Source organism: Pelophylax lessonae, assembly GCF_965119305.1.
Source record: "Pelophylax lessonae genome assembly, chromosome: 1".
Taxonomy (NCBI): Eukaryota; Metazoa; Chordata; class Amphibia; order Anura; family Ranidae; genus Pelophylax; species Pelophylax lessonae.
In genome coordinates, this window is record NC_138768.1 from 816,661,773 (window position 1) to 816,682,825 (window position 21,053).

Below are 21,053 nucleotides of genomic sequence, written 5' to 3' on the forward strand. Positions count from 1 at the left end.
TGATGACACATGTGATGGAATGCATCATTGGTGGCAGGACTATTGGTTAGTGTCGAGTTTTTTGTATTCTTGGGTAGATGACTGACTTTCTATTTTTGAAAGGAGTCAAGTTTATCCCACCACTGATATACATTGATAGTTCTATTAAAGGGTGATATTGTTCTAGTTTTATTAAAGGGTGATGTTGGTAATGTTGTGCTTTTGTTGGTAATCACATGGTCTTCCGAGAATTTTTATTGAGTTGCACGTCACTGAAATTTTGAAGATTAATATTTTTTTGCTGATATAAAGTTACATCAATTGTCATTGAATGCGGGTGGATCCTGATGGAGCTGTTCTTATGGTGAAATGCATTGATCCATGATGCTTGCCTAATATTATGTGCAAAGGTGTGCACAGCCTATTGCATTGGAGTGTGCACCCCAAAGCTCAAACACAGAGCAACAAAGACAGTGTCTAGGGGTATACACCTGTCATGGCTGCCATGCTATGCTTCACAGCCATAGCATCAATTACAGAGTACAAAACACATGTGAATGAGTCCTTCATTTTTTTTTTATTTTTTTTTTAATTATTTTTTAGAGTTTTAATTTTTTTGTTCACATTTTTTTATATTTGTATTTATTTATTTACATGTTTTTACCTGCCATGTTAAGGGGCTTTGGTGAAATATCAGGTGACTTAACAGACCTCTGATATCTCACATTTAAGACTGAGAAAGGGACTGGGGACATTCATAAGTCCCTTTCCTTGCAGCCTTAGCTACACAGATGAATGAATAGGAAGCACTTACAAGCTTCCTTTTCATTCACAAACTGAAGCATAGTGAACACAGTCTTCAGTGATGAATGGACACAGGAGTAATCTCTCACTGTGTTCATTCAGAAAAATAAGAGACAGTAAATTACATATTTTCCGAGCCCCTTCCACCACTCTCCCCCCTGAAACATCCTCCTATGTGCCCACAGCAGCTTCTGATGGGAGAGGAGAGGAGGGAAGCCGGCAGCGCTCAAGGGGAAAGGGGAACAAATTGGGCCCAGACAGCAAGGGAATGGAGGCACAAATGCTAGAATTGATACCCCTGCAGGGCAGCCAGAGGTAGAAAGAGTAGGAGAAGTGATGCAGGAGAAGTAACAAGAGGATCGGTGTCTGCAATAAGGCGGTACAGCTGGTTCTCCTGCTCTTTAAATGATGGGGCCTTGGACTGGTACAGGAGGGCTTGCTGTAATGCCTTATAAGCGGCCCTGGCGCACTGGGTGATTACGGTGTGCCCAGGCACATCCAGCCCATGAACACGCCTATGATTATGCGGCTTGGACTTATGAGATCTATTTGGGATTTTACATCTTAGTCGTGTGATATGTGTCATTGCTTTGGTGAAAAGTTGGCATTGATGTATCTCTATTATTTTTTATAATGTTTTTAAATTTGTACTAAAGTTAATTGCTTTTATCTCATAGTATTGTGGTATTCCCTGTAAGGCACATTGAAAATCAATTTACTTTGAGCCTCTCTCTGTTCCTGTTGCTGGGGTTTGCAGGAGATAAGTAATTGTTCACTATGTATTGGAGAGGGATGGTGCACTACAGGAAGAAAATGTGTTAGTTAGCGCTCTTCAAATTAATATATAAATTATATTTTTATATGTGATCTGTATATCACATTGAAAACTATTAAGACAACACTTTTTTATAAGGGATCTTTCACAAAGCAAAATACCTATGTGAGACGCATCAAAATAGTAGGGCAGAGAAGCAGTCAATTTAGTCTCTGGACAAATGACTAGTTTCTCAAGGATTCTGCTTCATGACAAAAACTAAAAAATCTTAAATTTGAAAGAATATTTCCTAGGAAAGAGCAGTCATACAGCAAAAAAAATAAATAAATAAAAACAGTTTTTCTCTAAAAAACAGAACAAAAAATGTATCTGAGCTTAAAATATTGTTTATTTCTGTGCCATAGCTTCTCAAGATAAAGGGTCAGTCCACCAAAAAATACTAGTTTTATGTGGGGTCTAGTGGGTTCTGGGAGGATCATATAAGCATCTTATTGTAGCACCCTGCCCTAGTGTAGTTTTTGGCTCTACTGTACTCTGTGGAATAGCAATCAGTTTTTTTGTCTAGCCAGGTTTCCCTAAGCTTGGTGGTCGATTGCTCCTGCCTGCCTTCCAGAAATAGCTGGGAGGGTTGGCCACTGAATTTATGAATATCGATCTGACCTCCACCAATCCCTGGGAGGAGTGTAACGCTCCTGCGTTTCTTATATGGTGTGGATTTTCAGCTGCAGAAATAGTTCCACGTCAGTTGTCATGTAAGAGATATGCTGAGATACCATTCCCAACCTCAATGACTCATCATGTGTGGAAGGTCTTATTTCAGCCAGTAAATACACACAATTAGCAAGCTGGTTCCTAGAGTGACTTTATATATGTGGTATCACAATGATGAAGGTTTGAGGGATAGGTTTAGTGGAGGTGGTAGGTGATAGACACTTGAAGGTGAGACAGTAGCAGATGGATGCAGGAAGGTTTAACAATGTTGTATGATAGCAGATGATAGAATAGCAGGTGGACATACAAAAGAGATCAACCCAGTGCAGAAAAGTAGCAGTAGTCTCAAGAGCTAGCAATCTAGTTTATGCAGATGTGATAAACAGTCTCTACTATGCAGAGCTAGATAGTGTAAGCTTAGTATAAGTTTATAGAGAATTCCCCTGCGGGGTACTTAGCACTATTAGCGATACAGCCGAAGGGTGGTTCAGGAGAGGCGGATGATCCAGTAGCGGGATACAGGGATCAGCGCAGCGAGGTTCCGTCAGCGAAGTAAGCTTGCAAGCATGGAAGCTTCAAGCAAGGTTAGCATCCAGATAAGGGTGTTTGAACGAACACATGTGAGTGAGAGCCGACGCCTTAAATAGCCATCTAGTTGAGTGATGACAGCTCCAGTCTTAAAGGTGTATGTGCACCTTTCCAAAAGTAAATGGTAGGGCGCATACACTTGTGGAAAGTGTAATTTAGGGTACCAAAGGTACCAAAGGTACCGGAACATTACAATACCCCCCCTTTAAGGCCTGCTCCTGAAGGCCTCTGGAGCTGGTTTGTCTGGGTATCTCGCATGAAAATTGCGGATTAATCTAGGGGCATGTATGTCAGAGGTGTTTAGCCAGGTGTCGTCTTGGGGCCCATAGTTCTTCCATCTAACCAAGTACTGAAGTCTTCTTCTGTAGATACGAGAATCCAGAATCTCTTTTATCTCGTATTCTTCTCCACCTTCAACTTGTACAGGAGGGGGAGGTGGAATATTAGGCCTTATTCCTTGGTCCGGAACATGGGGTTTTCGTAGCGACACATGGAAAATGGGATGGATTTTTAGGTCCATTGGCAATGTAAGCTGCACTGCAGCTTTTCCAATAAGTTTCTTGATTGGGAAAGGTCCCAAGAACAGAGGTCCATGCTTTTTGCTAGCGATCTTCAGTCTCAAGTTTTTTGTTGAGAGCCAAACGAGGTCCCCGATAGTATACTGTGGAGAAGGTCTTCTACGAAGATCATAGTACTTCTTTTGTTGACTGTGAGCGTGTGCAATGGTAGTATTTAGTAAACCCAGAGAATCCTTTATTTGGGAAAGATAGTCTGAGGCTACTGGGTTATTTGAAGGAAGGATGCGTGGAGGGAGAATAGAGGGATGGAACCCATAGTTCAAGTAGAACGGACTCTGCTTGGTTGTACTGTGAGTTGCGTTGTTGTAGGCAAATTCTGCCAGGGGGAGAAGATCCAACCAATCATCCTGTTGGTAAGAAGTGTAACAACGTAAATACTGCTCGATGCATTGGTTGACTCTTTCAGTCTGTCCGTTGGTCTGCGGATGGTAAGGAGAAGTGAGCTTCCGCTCAATCCGTAGTATGTGACATAGTTCTTGCCAGAATTTAGAAATAAATTGGGATCCACGGTCAGACAAAAGAGTTTTTGGGATACCCTGTAATCTGAAGACATGTTTCATCAGGAGTTCTGCCGTTTGTTTGGACGAAGGTAGTCTGCGAATAGCAATGAAATGTGCCATCTTTGTCAGATGGTCCACTGACACCAAGATGGTATTAAATCCTTTGGAAGGAGGCAATTCTACGATGAAGTCCAATGACAGAACCTCCCATGGAGTTTGGGGTATTGGTAGACTGCATAGTAGGCCGGATGGTCTCGTAGTGTCAATTTTGGACCTGGCACAGACATTGCATGAAGAGACAAATTTTTGTATAGATGTTTTCATGTCAGGCCACCAGAATTGCCGAGAAATCAAATTGAAAGTCTTTGTCATACCCATATGTCCTGCCATAGGCACATCATGCGATAATTCCAAGATCTTGGTGCGTAGGGTAGGTGGTATGTAAAGTTTGTCGTTGTAGTAGAGGAAGCCTTCTGCATCGGTATTTAGTTGTGGTGGGGGTGAATCCAACCTTATACCATGCAGAACCTCTTCCTTCAAGGAACGGACAACTCCAATAATGCGTTTGTGAGGTATTATAGGAACGGAAGGAATTTCAAAGTAATTTTCTTCAGTTAGTCGTGATAGTGCATCCGCCTTTTTGTTCTTATCTGCAGGTGTGTAGGTCACTAGGAAGTTAAACCTTAGAAAGAATAGTGACCATCGTACCTGTCGATGCGAGAGAGTTTTGCTAGTCTGAAGATATTGGAGGTTTTTATGGTCCGTGTATATAATTATTGGTAATTGGGTGCCTTCGAGTAAATGTCGCCAATTCTCCAGAGCCAATTTTATAGCAAGCAGTTCCTTCTCACCCACGGGGTAATTTATCTCGGGACTGCTCAGGGATTTAGAAAAAAAGGCGACTGGATGAAGTGGTGAAGTGGGGGTAGGTCGTTGGGAGAGTATTGCTCCTACTGCCAGGTTTGACGCATCTACCTCCAGAATGTATTGGAGGGATGGGTCTGGATGGCGTAATATGGGAGCGGAAGTAAACCTTGTCTTTAACAAGTGGAAAGCCTTATTTGCTTCTTCTGACCATTTAAATGGTATTTTTATGCTAGTGAGCTGTGTGAGGGGTCTCACAATAGCAGAAAAGTTTTTTATGAACTTCCTGTAGAAATTTGAAAATCCCAGGAATCGCTGTAGCGCCTTGCGTGTAGTTGGTGTAGGCCAATCCTGAATGCAGGATATTTTACTCATGTCCATCTCGATTCCTGTTTTGGATATGATGTAGCCTAGAAAGAGTACCTCCTCTTTATGGAACAAGCATTTCTTCAGCTTCACATAAAGATTATGTGCAAGCAATCTCGATAATACAAGTCTTACATGTCTTATGTGTTCAGACAGAGTCCGTGAATATATAAGTATATCGTCCAGATATACCACAACACAGACATCTAGTAAGTCTTTAAAAATATCGTTTATAAATCGTTGGAAAACTGCAGGGGCATTGCATAGGCCGAATGGCATCACAAGATACTCGAACAATCCGTATCTAGTTCTGAACGCAGTCTTCCACTCGTGTCCATCACGGATTCGAATGAGATTGTATGCTCCTTTCAGGTCTAATTTTGAAAAATAGGTAGCTCCACGCACCTGCTCAATGAGCTCAGGGATAAGTGGTAGAGGATAGCGATCTTTTATTGTGATAGCATTCAATTTCCTGTAGTCGATGATAGGTCTGAGACTTGAATCTTTATTGCGAACAAAAAAGAGTCCTGCTGCTGTGGAAGAAGTGGAAGGTCTAATAAAACCTTTTTCCAAGTTCTCATCCAAATAGGTTTTGAGATGGGCAAGTTCATCCTGTGAAAGAGGATAAACATGACCGAACGGCAATTTGCTATTTGGGAGTAGATCAATGCTACAATCATAGTCTCGATGAGGAGGTAGTGCTTGAGCATTTTTCTCAAGAAAAACCTCAGAAAGATCCTGATAACATAGTGGTGCAATCTCATCTGTCACCACAGACAGAATCTTCCCAGAAAACGGGAGGTTACACGTTTCCTCGCAATAACAAGAAGGGAAGGTCAAGGACCGTTTCTTCCAATCTATGGTTGGTTGGTGTGTGTGCAACCAGGGAAGTCCCAACACAATGGGAAAGTGGGGTGATGGTATTAAATCGAAGGTAGAAGTCTCCCTATGAGACTCGTTAATAGTGACTAGAAGTGCTTGTGTCTGATCGGTGATCGGACCAGAGGATAACGGAACACCGGTAATAAGACTTACTGAGACAGGTTTGAGTTTAGAAATAATAGGAATTTTATTTAAAGCAGCAAAACATATATCCATATAATTTCCACAAGATCCTGTGTCAATCATGGCCTTAGTAGTAATCCTGTTCTGGTCCCACTGTAATGTCAAAAAAACAGAAATGTAGGGGTTAGTGAATAAAGTTGTCAATCCTCCTAGAGAGACATGTGAACACTCACCCTTCTTTTTGTAGACTAGGGGACAGACGTTTATCTTGTGATCCGGGGATGCACAGTACAAGCAGAGATTTTCATTTCGTCTTTTGGCTTTTTCCATAGTTGATAGCGGTGGGCGTATGGTTCCTATCTCCATAGGAACGGGGTCAACGGCCAGACTCCGAGAGGAAACGGATAATGGCATTCCCATCTTTTCAGCCTTTCTTTCTCGTAGTCTTCTATCTATGGTAATACTGAGTTGTATTAATGCATCCAGGGTTTTTGGCAGATCCGCTCGGGCGAGCTCGTCCTTAACGGCTTCTGATAGGCCAAGCCTAAATTGGGTTTTCAGAGATGCATCATTCCATTCTGAATCAAGGGTCCATCTCTTGAACTCTGCGACAAAGTCTTCCACAGGCCTCCTTCCTTGTTTCAAGGATCTTAACTGAAGATCAGCAGTACTCTGCCTATTGGGGTCATCATATAAGCTACTGAGCTCTGCCAGGAACAAGGCATAGGAGTTGAGAAGCTGGTCGTTTTTCTCAAAAAGAGAATCTGCCCAGGCTCGAGGATCGCTTGATAGGTAAGAAATAATAGTACAAACCTTAATGTGATCAGTAAGGTAGGTACGAGGTTTTAGCAAAAAAAGTAACTCACATGCGTTTTTAAATTCACAAAATTTTTTGCGATCGCCTGTAAATACCAAAGGGGGATTTATCTTGGGTTCAGGGGACTGAGCAGAGGTAAGTTGTGTCAGTCTAATTACCTGCTGCGACAGAGCCTGATTGTCTTCTTTTAATTCAGCAAGTGCGTGTATTAACGCAGATACTTGCTGTTTTAATTGTGTCACCTGAGTGGCTATTTCTGCTGAATCCATTTTTTAGGTTCGTTCAATCTGTAACGCTCCTGCGTTTCTTATATGGTGTGGATTTTCAGCTGCAGAAATAGTTCCACGTCAGTTGTCATGTAAGAGATATGCTGAGATACCATTCCCAACCTCAATGACTCATCATGTGTGGAAGGCCTTATTTCAGCCAGTAAATACACACAATTAGCAAGCTGGTTCCTAGAGTGACTTTATATATGTGGTATCACAATGATGAAGGTTTGAGGGATAGGTTTAGTGGAGGTGGTAGGTGATAGACACTTGAAGGTGAGACAGTAGCAGATGGATGCAGGAAGGTTTAACAATGTTGTATGATAGCAGATGATAGAATAGCAGGTGGACATACAAAAGAGATCAACCCAGTGCAGAAAAGTAGCAGTAGTCTCAAGAGCTAGCAATCTAGTTTATGCAGATGTGATAAACAGTCTCTACTATGCAGAGCTAGATAGTGTAAGCTTAGTATAAGTTTATAGAGAATTCCCCTGCGGGGTACTTAGCACTATTAGCGATACAGCCGAAGGGTGGTTCAGGAGAGGCGGATGATCCAGTAGCGGGATACAGGGATCAGCGCAGCGAGGTTCCGTCAGCGAAGTAAGCTTGCAAGCATGGAAGCTTCAAGCAAGGTTAGCATCCAGATAAGGGTGTTTGAACGAACACATGTGAGTGAGAGCCGACGCCTTAAATAGCCATCTAGTCCGGCGCTGAGTGATGACAGCTCCAGTCTTAAAGGTGTATGCGCACCTTTCCAAAAGTAAATGGTAGGGCGCATACACTTGTGGAAAGTGTAATTTAGGGTACCAAAGGTACCGGAACATTACAAGGAGGCACCCAGAATGTGGCTGGGGGAGGGGGATAAATGTTTGGGAAACGGGAACCCTGATTAGCAAGGTACTTATCCTAGGGCAGCTGTTCCTGGCATACACTCAGTGTGTGCTGAAGAGTTACCGTTGAGCATCAGCATATGCTGGGTTGAGGGCCTGAAATTGATCTGATTAAGGGACGTTTGCTGGAGGGCATCACCTGTGGAGGCTGGTCTGGAGAAGGATCCTTTTTCTCCCTCACTGGAGAGTGTCACATGGAAGCTGGAATAGGTGACAGCTGTCCAAGGACTTTTTTGAGTAAGACCTTGATCTGCCTTTTTTAGTTGCTTTGAGTTCCTTCACAGGCAGTGCCATCCTAAGAGCATTAAAGGGCCCTGGACAAAGCAATGCACTGGGGCCCATCCTACACAATCACCCACGAGAATAAAAATGCAAATTATCAATAAGGGGATATTTACAGTGCCATTGACAGGTTCCCCCGAGTTCCTTCACAGATGCTTCTGAATTGCTTTATAGGTGCTCCTGAGTTTCTTCACAGGTACTTCTGGGTTCCATCTGAATTCCTCCACAGGTGCTGTGTTCCTTCATAGGTGCATTTGACCACTCTCTGACCTATTGTTTTCTTAGCAGCATCAATATGTTTTAAGCTGCTTTGGGATTTCCATTGACTTGTATAGAGAGGAAAAGCAATTCTGATGGGAACAAACGGCCATGTACACAGACCCTACAGAGCCAGTTCTGTACTCTGCTGTAAACATGTTCACATTGGTAACCTGACAGCGTTGCAGCAAAAGATAGTTGGCTGCTACCACTGACACTCCTCCTCCCAGCCCATGCAGGGGATTACAGAAAGCGAAGAACTACATGCACATAAAATATATAATTACATTATTATGTTCCAGAGAGAATCCTTTTCATGGTCCACCAAGTTACAAGCCTGATCCCAAAACGCATTTCACCGTAATGTCCTCTGCACAGTGTCTACCGCAGAAACACTTTGTTTAAATGAATGCCAAAAGAAACATTTCTAAACATCTCTTTAAATCAATGCTTCAAAGCAGGGGAAGATTGATGAAATGAAATCATGAAGCTGCAATCCAAGAACTCCTGTAGATAACAATATCTTTATTCCCCGATGGATAAAGATGCTCGCAGTTAGTTTGTCCGTCATGTCAGCTACAAGAAGATCAATCTAATTCAGGGTGAATCCACAGCATCTATAGGTGTAAACAGGATGCAATGCAGGAATATAGAAATCATTATTTAGAATGAAAGGGGAATGTCAGGTATAAGTTGACTGTTATTCTAAGACACAGGCTGGAGGGACGTGACACAGCCTGTGACTGACAGAAAGCCGCCCACGCCGTGTTATTGCCAAAAAAAAAATTTTGATTAGACTTCAAACTGACAATTTATAACAGTTTATTTGATAATATTTATTAATTTTTACTCTGTATTCCAAAGGCTGTTGTTTTTTATTTTAAGCATGTGACCAGCAGCAGAGGACTAGAAGCTCCTCCTGCTTATGTTTCCCTGCAGACAGGCTGGGAGAGAGCTGGGTCATGTGACAGCTGTATATTGATTAAAAGGTACTTAGATGTTTTTTTTTTGTTTTTTTTTTATCAAAATAATTACAGTGTCATCCATATACAAAAATAGGAGGGAGAATGTAAATTAAACAGTGTGTGTTTAGTATCACTTTAATGAAAATAAGAGCAACTCAATAAATTGGTTGTGTCCCCTAAAGCAAAACTCCAGGGCAACCCCAATTAAAGTGTATCTAAACCCAAAGCAAAATGTAACATATTGTGGCTTAGCAGTCATTGAATGTGGTGACTGCATTTGTTTTCTTTATTCAGGCTTTTTGTTTCTTGTTTTTTATCTGGCAATCCTGCGAACAACACAATTGCTGTGCTAGGGTGGCAATGCTCACTCACTCCACCGCATCTGTGGAGGGAGCCATGGTTATTGCCCAGGCTTGGCTTCAAACATTATGTTACGTGTGAAGGAGGGTGATAGGATTAGTAGTTTACAGAGGAAAGATAAGATTGTTTGCACTTTCTGATAAGTTCACAGGAAGAGATGAGGACACTGTATTACTGGCATTTCAGGATCAACAGGTATTTTCTGTACTCGCTGAAAATTTCCTTAGCCTAAAACAGAAAATGAATGCAGCGACCACATCTATGGACTGGTAGTGCACTTTATTTTTTAGCTTGGGTTTAGTCATTCTTTAACACATATCTGTAATCTTTAATATATTCTTATTAGTGATGCACCAAAGTTTCAGATGATGAAAATTAGCCGCCAAATATAGGGTTTTCAGCGTTGTGGAGGGTGGAGATAATGGCTGACGTAAAATGGCTGCGATTTTGCAGTGATTTTGGTGTGTTTTTCATAGGTCATGTGACTCAAAAAATGCATTAAAAATACAACACTGGTGCATTTTTGACGCACTCTTGTAGCGTTTTCAGGAATATAATTATCAGAGATAAACAACAACCACATGAACAATAACCCAGATATTTACCCAAAACATCACACAACGTTTAAGATAACGAGGTACAGCTGACTTATGGCTAATCCCATCATAGAGAGGATTCTTAAGGCTTCTTTCACACGGCCGCTCCGGATTTCTTCTCCGCTGCGGGACTTTTTTTTTTTTTTCTCACGGAGAGGATGACTTTTGTGTCATCCGCTCCGTATGTCCGCATATCATCCCATCCGTTTGCGGATGATATACGGACATAATGTAAGGCTATGGCATTGCGGATGTCAGCAGATGACACCGCTGACATCCGATTTTCCTTCCTTTCCGTTTTTTGAACGGATGAAAAAATAGGGTTCTGTTCCGTTCCAAAAAACGGAACAGAACTGAAAGGAAGAAAATCGGATGTCAGCGGATGGTATTCCGCTGACACCCGCAGTGCCATTCACTTACATTATGTCCGTATATCATCCGCAAAAAAATAGGATGATTTGCGGACACACGAAGCGGCCGTGTGAAAGGGTCCTAAGGGTTTAGTCAAATTAGCCAACATATACTAGAAAAATTGAGTTAATTAAACAACTAGCTACCTGAACACTCAGAGGTCTCTTTCCACTTCACACTTGTCAAGTTTACATCAAGCTCACAAAGTACAATAAACATTATTACAAGTGTAAACACATTCCCCAATAGTTTGCAAACAGACAATATGTGAGTTAATTAGCACAGTTAGCAATGTGTGGAAGACAGGTGGTTGAGCTGATTTTACCATCTGCCAAGAGTCTGACTGCGTGGAGCAGTCCTAATCGGTAATGGGGCATCTAGGCCCTAAACAGGGATCCCTGGCCTAGAATCCCAGGGTCTTTGTGTCTTGGAGAGACATGGACTTGAATCCAAAGTAACATTATTCCAAGGGTTCCCCCCAGCATACACCTCACAAAGAGTAGTGTTCCCTAAAAGCCAGGGCCCATAGTCAGTAGGCAAGAGGATAGCCTGTAGTCCCTCCAAAAGCCTGTCCCAGGTGAGTCTATCACAGGGCCTTCGTCATCCTCATGTACGAAGCAGGCAGATTGGTCCTGCATTTTATGTGATGATGTTAGATTGGACCACCTTAGAGAAGAGACTTTGGGGGGCCAATTGCACAGTGGGAAGGAAGCCTGACAGAGCTGTGTAAATCCCACGACTGGATAGACAGCAATACGAATGCTATAGGTAAAACAGCTCTCATATATGCAGTTCATCTGTGTATTTCGCTGTTTGTTCAGATTTAAAAACTTTATGTGGAGCTGGATTGTACCTCAATGCACAAAAGCCTCCTAGGCAAGATTGTACTTCAAGCTTTGTGAAGAAATGTCTTCCCCACATGTCTCATCAGCGAACAAACAAAACGCAAAGTCATTTCTAGACTCACCAGATCCATTCATTCTTCCAAAGTATCACGGCTGTGAGCGGTTAGCATCAAACAGCGAGCATAGAAGAGTCAGTCCCCTCGCTGACAGTGTCAGAACTTCTTGGCCCACTAATGTGGGGCCCATTTAAATGTTGGCATCCCATTGGCACTTTTCACTGCATTTATGTATATTGCTTTAAAGCAGCCTGTTAAATTGAATGGGCTAGAAACGCACCACAATGCTCAAAAATGGACATACACTGGACTGAGATGCAGGCTCAAAGATGACACCATCCTGTAAATCCTGGTGCCAGTTCTTGGTTGTGTCCACAAATGTCTAGCACACATCAGCCCCTGCTGTAGCTATCCACCCCCCGTGATTCAGATTTTTAACTGCTGTGTGTGTACTTTTCTAAAGCCGACTGTCAGCTCCTAATTTGGAAGTGATACAAGCAGCTGTGGAGCCACTAATCACTTCCACAACTGCCGCGCTATCACCCCATGCGACCCCCCTGCGGGCTCTGTGTAATCATGACGGGTGTCACTTGGAAGGGCAGCAGGAGCCCAATGGACCTCTGAGCATCCTTCCTGTGCACAGACCAGGAAGTGACGTGTATGACATCACTTCTTGGTCCTGAGCTGTCAATCACCGGGATTAGTGCCCTGTGAAGCGGCTAATAGAACAGATAGTGTTCTATCAGCTGCAGTGGAGTACAGAGGAGACATCCAGGGTGTAACAGACCCAGTGTTAGGATTGAGTTCACCTGCTGGTGGCACTGTGCTGCTCTGGGCTGATTACTGCAGTTCCAGTGTCTACCAGCAGGTGTCTCCTAGAAGCCAGCAGGCTGTAATCAGTTACACCTGTGTTCAGCTGCCTAGTGGCTATTTAAAGCTACTCCTATTCTGATTGCCTCCTTGCTGCCAGATTGGTCTTGTGATCCTGATCGATCCTGCACCCTACCCTGCTGCCTTGCTCTTGTACTCAGTCGTGATTCCCCCTTTCCTTGCATCCCTGTCTTCCCTGTTACCCTTATCCCTTATATTGTAAATATTTGTAGATAATCAGTTCTTGGGTACATTGATATTTTTGTCTTTGGGGTGGGTTCTTGTTTGCTGGAGTTTCCTATGTTTATTGTTTACTGTGTATGCTTGTTTGTGTGTTTCACTGTAAATAAATCTCACTTTAAGGATATCTACATTGTTTGGTCTCAGTTTCCATATGTAGCTACATGTGTCTGGTCCCCTCCCTAGCTGCTACTGAATCCTGACACCCAGGATGTCCAGTGGAGGGAACCTGTCACCTATATGCTATCACATAGGGGGTGTGACAGGAAGTCAGATAAATCTGTGGGTGTTGTCACAGACGGGAGATACATTTCTGCCTTGTTTAGACAATTCACCAATTACTATCAGGTGTCGGCTGCGGAGGTAGCCAGAAAGGTTTAAGGACGTTGGAAAGCTTCAGCTATTCAGAATGAGGAAATTAAGGCCCCTATAAGTTATCCAGAGGATGACTACTGATTGCTGCATCCTGAGGCTTTTTGCGTTAAGGAGAGCAGTGAGCTGAGAAAGACTTCTGAAGGTGAGGTGGTGTTGACTTTTTCTGTGTGAAAAGAAAAGAAATAGACTATTGGTTTTCTGCTGTATGACCAGCAGTGTCTGCCCAGCAGTAGGTTAGGACAGACTCCATAGGTAGGTTCCTGTGTTGTGAAGGTAGACGCCCCAAGTGGCCAGGGTTTATTTTATGTTTGTTTGATTTATGCTGTTTGGATGCTTGCACTTGTTTCCAGCAAATTGGAAGAATAAACCATAGACCGTTGTTTTCAACCACTCCTCGGCTGTCTCTCTGTGTAGCGTACCCACCCAAGGGGTCACCCACACCCGCTACCGAGCCAACCCCTTACAGGGGCTATTGGTCCCCTATGTGATAGCAATAAAGTCATGTAAAAAAAAATAGATTATGAAAAGTTTTAAACATTTAAACTGATGACTTATAGGGGCTTTGAAAGCATTGCCTAGTTTAAGGTTAGACATGCTGGGTATCTATTTACTTTCAAACGCATTTTTTTTTTCTGGAAAAATACACAAAAAAAAAAAAAAAGTTAGCCCAATTTTTTTGTATAATGTGAAAGACGATGTTTCGCTGAGTAAATAGATACCTAACATGTTGACTTTAAAATTGCACACGCTTGTGGAATGGCGACAAATTAAGGTATTTAAAAATCTCAATAGGCGACGCTTCAAAAACTTTTTACAGGTTACCTGTTTAGAGTTACAGAGGAGCTCTAGAGGTAGAATTATTGCTCTTGCTCTAACGATTGCGGCGATACCTCACATGTGTGGTTTGAACACTGTTTACATATGCGTGAAATCACAGAGGGATGGGGCGCTTTAATTTTTTTTTTTTCTTATTTATTATACTTTCTATTTTTTATTTTTACACTGTCCCTTAATTTTAATTTTTTTTAATCACCTTTACTTTTTTATACGCATGACAGGTCCTCTTTATTGAGAGATCTGGAGTTAATTAGACCCCAGATCTTTCATTTATCATTAAAAACAAAAGCAAAAAAAAATTTTTTTGATACATTCACTTTAAGAAAAAAAAAAAAATGTTGATGGCCGAGAACCAGAAGTGACGTCAGAGGTCACTCTGGTCCTCCAAGGGCATAGAGCTAAGTGAGGGCTATGCTGCCCTCACCTCACTTCCTGCCCAGCCACCTGCCGGACCGCGTCGCTTCCGGGTTTACCGACGGCCCCCGTAAACCCAGAAACAACTGGAAGTGGCGGGAGGGGCACCTCTTCCCCCGCCTATAAATGTGATCCGTGGCGAATCCGCCACTGGGATTATTTTTATTGGAAAGTCGGCCACCTAACAAAAAAAAAAAAAAAGAAATCAGGTTTGTGGCAACTAGCTGCTGCCATAACCATGGTAATTTTGATGACGTACATTTACAGTTAGGCGGTCGGCAAGTGGCTGTGCTTATATACAGAATGTCATAGAGGGTTGGCGTTTTGCATTCAACTCATCCAGCAGTGCAAAAGTAAAAGCGCCTTTAGCAGACTGAAGGAAGACTGTGCCATGAAGTTTTGGTCCAAACTGGCAGACATGTATGGCTGTGGAGCATTGTGGTAAAGGTGTCAGCCAAATTTTTTTTTTTGTTTTAAGGGATTAGAATTCTTGTTCATTTTTACTGCTGTCTGTGCCATCTTTAGGGAGATTCACCCTCTCTATTTGACCTGCTTACCATGATCATCAAAAGTAAAAATAAAATCACACATTTTGGGTTTGCATCAGAACAGGAATAGAGAGGAAATCTTCCAATGGGGGACAATAGTTCTGGTGACCCTGGTGACACCCCTGGATTTCCTCTCACTTCCTGTTTTGGCTATGAGACAGGAAGTGAAGAGAAATCTCCCCCATGGGGCACAGATGGCAAAAAAAAAAACCTGACAGGGGTTATGACCCTCCCTTACTCTATCCAAAATGAAAAAAAAAAAGTTTTGCTTTAGTGATACTTTAACCACTTGCCAACCACTCACAGTAATATTACTGTGGCAGGTCGGCTCCCCTGGGTCCAGCGACGTAGACCTACGTCGCTGGACTCCTAGTGCTCTCGGTGGCGTGCGTGCACCGCTAATGGCTCGTTCCCGCTGTGTTTAGACACAGCGGGAGTCGGGCCGGAGGAGGAGAGGCGGCGATTGCCGTCTCTCTTCCCCCGATCGTTGGGGAAAGTGTGAGAAGATCTGCCCCGCTTGTGTAAACAAAGCAGGCGGATCTTCTCTGTGACAGACAGGGAGAGGTCACAGGATTCTGCATAGCTGAACCTGCGATATCTGTCTATGTGACAGAACCCCCCCCCCCTCCCCCCACACATGTCAGTAAGCATGAGGCATACATTTAACCCCTTGATTACCCCTTCCCTGCCAGTGTCATTATTACAGTAACAGTGCATATTTTTAGCACTGATTACTGTAGTAATGTCACTGGTACCCACAAAAGTGTCAAAAATGTCAGTTAGGGGTCAGATCTGTCCGCCACAATGTCACAGTCCCACAAAAAATTGCAGATCACCGCCATTACTAGTAAAAAAAATAAATAAATAAAAATGACATGAATCTTTGCCGTAGTTAGTAGACGCGATAACTTTTGCGCAAACCAATCAAAATCCGCTTATTGCAATTTTTTTTTACCAAAAAATATGAAGCAGGAAACAAATTGGCCTAAAATGTTAAAACATTTTGATTTTTTTTTTTTTTTTTTTTTGGGAACGCTACTTTTTTTAAAAAAAATATTTTTCAAAATTGTCGCTCTTTTTTTGTTTATAGCACAAAAAATTAACAATTGCACAGGTGATAAAATACCCCCAAAATAAAGCTCTATTTGTGGGAAAATAAAGGACGTAAATTTTGTTTGGGTACGGTGTCGCACGACTGCACAATTGTATGTTAAAATAACGCAGTGCCGAATCGCAAAATATGGCCTGTTCAGGAAGGGGGTAAAATCTTCCGGTCTTAAAGTGGATAAAAACACGCTCATTGAGAATTTTTTTGTCAAAGACATGCAGCTAAATACATCTTACGGGGCGCAGCGGGGTATCTTATCAATTCTTTGGATTATGGTTGATTACATAGTTTAGTCTAGTCCACACTTTACCACACACCATACAGCATGGCACCATATCCACATATCCACATTTCCTCTTGAGCAGATAGCGCCATACACCAATATTACTTTTTATCTAAATACATCTTGGCCTAAATATATGACAAAAATTTAATATATTGAATATTTTTTAACAATCAAAGTAGAAAATGTCAATTTTACGCAAAATGTTTGCTATTTTTTTTATTAATATCGCAAAAAATAAAAAGCACAGAGGTGATCAAATACCACCAAAGGAAAGCTCTGTTTGTGGGAAAAAAAGGACATAAATTTTGTTTAGGTACAGCATTGCATGACCGTGCAATTGTCAGTTAAAGTGACGGCAGTGCCAAGTTGAAAAAAGTGGCCTGTCATTGAGCAGCAAAATCTTCCGGGGCTAAAGTGGTTAAGAAGTGCCGATATACTGCAGAAAAGGCGTATTTATCTATCGCTATAGGAAGATTATAGGTCTGTTTACCCAGATGTGGAAAATTGTAAAAGAAAAAATGCAGGCTGTCACTGCTGATCTCTATATTAAAAAAAAAAAAACAAGAAGGAGCTTATTGCCTGACTGCTATGCCGATCTAAAGATTCCATTAATTTCTAATTTCTATTTCTTGCAGTAGAAATTTCCTTTAAAAGCTAAAATGTGTGGACTCTCGATTAATCATTATGGTACTTATTTTCCATATTTTCATTCTAAGTCTAAGAATTTTTTTCTCTTTACAGGTGAGACGCTAAAAGGAACATTTTCTTATTTCGTGGTTGGTCTTCTCAGCGACGCTGGTAAAGAATTGCGAAGACACAATCACTGCCCTTCTCATGTCTCTCATGGACAAACACAAAGTGAAGCGGCAGAGGTTAGATCGCATATTTGAAGGTAAGTCCATCTGCTTTTTTGTTTCTGATTTTTGCACATCATCCATTACCCACCTAGTGCTACTATCCAGTTTGTAAGGTGGAGAGTTTTTAGTTTGCATTTGAGGCATCTCCAACAGGTATCCAGCTTGAAGACAAAGTTCTTCTAATTGCTAACAGGGAACAGGAACCCAGACCTGTAAACCCCATCCTTTCCCCATGCACTGCTTATATCACTGAACAAGTATACGGTGCAGAGATACAAATTCAATAACTGATTTCGGGCCAGTGATTGGTGACTTGTTGAGGTAAGGATAAGGATGTCAATCACTGAGCTTGTACCTTTTAAAGCCAAATTGGTGGCCCAGGGAGTGCTGGAGGTAAACAGTATGAGTTTCGGCAACCAGACTTCTACTGCCCTTTTATTGCGGTCTTTGTGTGCTGGGGATGCAATGAATTACAGAGAACTCAGATTAATATAAAATGAGCCGTAGCACAATCACAATAGATTTTAGAGCTCAGAATTGGAGAAGAGATTTGCAAAGCTTGGAAAAGGCTACAAAAGCATTTTATCAATCCACTGTAAGACAAACTGTTTAGAAATAGAGTAAATACAGCATTAAATGTTGGGGTCCTACAAAGATTTTGGTTATAGTGGAGCATGCATTTCTAAAGGAATTGAACAATAACTCTAGGGTAACATCACCTGTATAAATAGCTTGAATTTGCCAAATTGTTTGTGCATAGGTCTATTCAGGGCTTTTTTTTCTCAGAGAATAGGTGCCGGAACTCCCCCTTTTCAAGTCACCCCCTTGTCTCCGCCCCTACCCACCTCCGAGCACCATTTCTTGGTTCCACCCATTACCCACCTCCGAAGACCACCCCTTTTAGATAATACAGTAACATTTGTGGTACTAACTAATTTGTATTAAGCTTGTTAATGATAATAAGAAAAGCAGTAGAATAGATCCCCTGCAGCCAGCAACAATGGACGACTCACAACAAAACTCCCCCTCCCTAGCAGCAACAACAGATCTCCTCACAGCCAGCATCAGCAGACCCTCTGGAAGAATAGATCCCCCCCCCCCAGCAACAATGGACCATCTACAAGAAAATACCACTACCTTCATCAGCAACAATAGACCCCCGGAAGCAACAATGGACCTCTTCCTCAACAGTATATCCCTCCCAGAAATTACTGACCCCCCAGCAACATAAGACCCATCCTTAGCAACAATAGATCCCCTGCCAGCAACAACAGATCTCCCCAGCAACAGACCCCCCTGCAATAATAGATTCCCTCCAGTGACAATAGATCCCCAGCAACCAGCATCAACAGACCCTGCAGCACACCTCCAGCACCCCTTGCCATTACATACATTCAGTCCTGGAGGTGCCGGAACTGCGTTCCCCCGCGTTCCCGCTGAAAAAATGCCCTGGGTCTATTCCAAGAAAATAGGAAAAATACTGGAAGGACACCACAGAAAATATTATTTTTGTTATTGAAAAAGAGTGTTGCTGAACTTCTCAAGTTTGCAGATGAACGCCTGGATGTTCCACAATGCTCCTGGGACAATGTTCTGTAAATGGAGGAGACGAGCAGAAGAGTGTTTGTACTTACTACTAGAAATGTGAACCAACAAAGCCTCATCCCAACTGTAAAGCATGGTGGAGGGTGTAGTATATTAACCACTTAAGCCCCGGAGGATTTGGCTGCTAAAGGACCAGGGGTTTTTTTGCGATTTTTTACTGCGTGACTTTAACGGACAATTGCGCGGTCGTGCGACGCTGTACCTAAACGAATTTGACGTCCTTTTTTTCCCACAAACAGAGCTTTCTTTTGGTGGTATTTGATCACCTGTGCGATTTTTTGATCATGCGCTATAAACAAAAAAAGAGCGTAAATTTTGCAAAAATAACAATATTTTTCACATTTTTTTATATGAAATTCCCCCAAAAAAAAAGTAAAAATCAAAATTTTTTAACATTTTTCGGCCAATTTGTTTTATGCTACCTATGTTTGGTAAAAAAAATCGCAAAAAGCGTATTTTGATTGGTTTGCGCAAAAGTTATCGCGTTTACTAACAAAGAGAAAGATTTTTGTCATTTTTGGTGTTTTTTTTTTTAACGCGTAATGGCGGCGATCTGCGATTTTTTTTTCGGTACTGCGACATTGCGGCGGACAGATCGGACCCTTGACTGACATTTTTGACACTTTTGGGGTTACCAGTGACATTACTGCAGTAATCAGTGCTATACATATGCACTGTTACTGCAAAAATGACACTGGCAGGGAAGGGGTTAACTTTATTGGACAGGGAGGGGTTAAGTGTGTCCTAGGGGCGTGCTTTCTACTGTGTAGGGACATTCCTATTGGTGTAAAAGCAAAGATCAACCGTTCTACATAGTAGAACGGTCAGATCTTTACTTTTACACAGGGAGAACTGACAGGCAGCTTGTTTACACAAGCTGCTCTGTCTTTCTCCCTTCACAGGAGCGATCGCAGTGTGACTGGCGGACATCGAGTCCGCCGGTCACACGCACTGACTTGCCTGTGAACGAGCCGCGGCGGGCGCGCGCCTCGGCGGGCGCGCGCCCGCCCGCGATAGGCTCGCAAGTCAGTGACAGGCGAGTGACGTACCGATACGTCACTCTGCCTGGCCGGGGCTGACCGCCGCAGTATATAGTCGTGCGGCGGTCGGCAACCGGTTAACACAGACAGGTTTGTACAGGTTGCTTCTTTATTCACTGCACATCAGCATGCAACTAACTTCAGCCACACCCAGCTCCCAGACATATACATAATTGTAACATTTTGCAGACAGCAACTTAACCCGTTGCTTACCATACTACATTCCCTCCTCTCTTTGAATAAAACATAACATGCACAACGTATTAATAAGATTAACAAAATGCATGGATGAACAACTAAAAATTTAAACTATAAACTCCTGACTATACACATAGTCCTTAAGGTAGGCCGGTGGATTTGTTGCTCGTTTTTCTCTCGGCCATTCCGATGTGGATGGTTGTGGATTGAAGTCTGGATCACTGGCAGTATCATCACTACTCTTTGCCTGTTCGCCATCTTCCGATACTTGACCTTCTGACTCAATAAATTTCTTCACAAATGAGGAATTACGCACTTTTGTGTGACCATCTAAATCCTCTAAAACCACTTGAGTACCTCTTTTCTCCTTTACAACATAAGGCTCAGGTTCAAAGGACAGAGCCAGTTTGTTAAACCGATCACTTTGAAGCAACACCTTATCACCCTGTTGAAGGCCACTAGGTTGACAATGGCGGCGGTGGTTTGCATACTGTTCAGCCCGGATCTTCCTTTCCTCATCAATATGCTGAAAAGGTTTCTGACTTGTAGGAGGACCCCCAATGTCTGGCAATTTTGTCCTGAATTTGCGACCACAAAGAAGTTCCGCAGGACTAACGCCAGTGACAGTATGCGGAGTTGTGCGATAAGCCAAAAGAAAACGCCACAGTTCCTTTTTCCAGTCTCTTCTCTCTAAATGAGCAATCCGCAAAGCTTTCAGCAAGGTTCGATTCTGGCGTTCCACTTCCCCGTTAGCCT

General features: G+C 42.4%; 1 protein-coding gene across 1 annotated transcript in view; it reads left to right on the plus strand.

Moving 5' to 3' along the window:
- CTBP1 (C-terminal binding protein 1) overlaps positions 1-21,053 on the plus strand; it is a 999,951-nt gene that overhangs the window by 281,982 nt on the left and 696,916 nt on the right. Inside the window, exon 2 of the mRNA XM_082247492.1 lies at positions 17,339-17,489. Within this exon, the coding sequence (XP_082103618.1) occupies positions 17,432-17,489 (58 nt within the window). The 5' untranslated portion in view covers positions 17,339-17,431. The remainder of the gene's footprint in view (positions 1-17,338; positions 17,490-21,053) is intronic.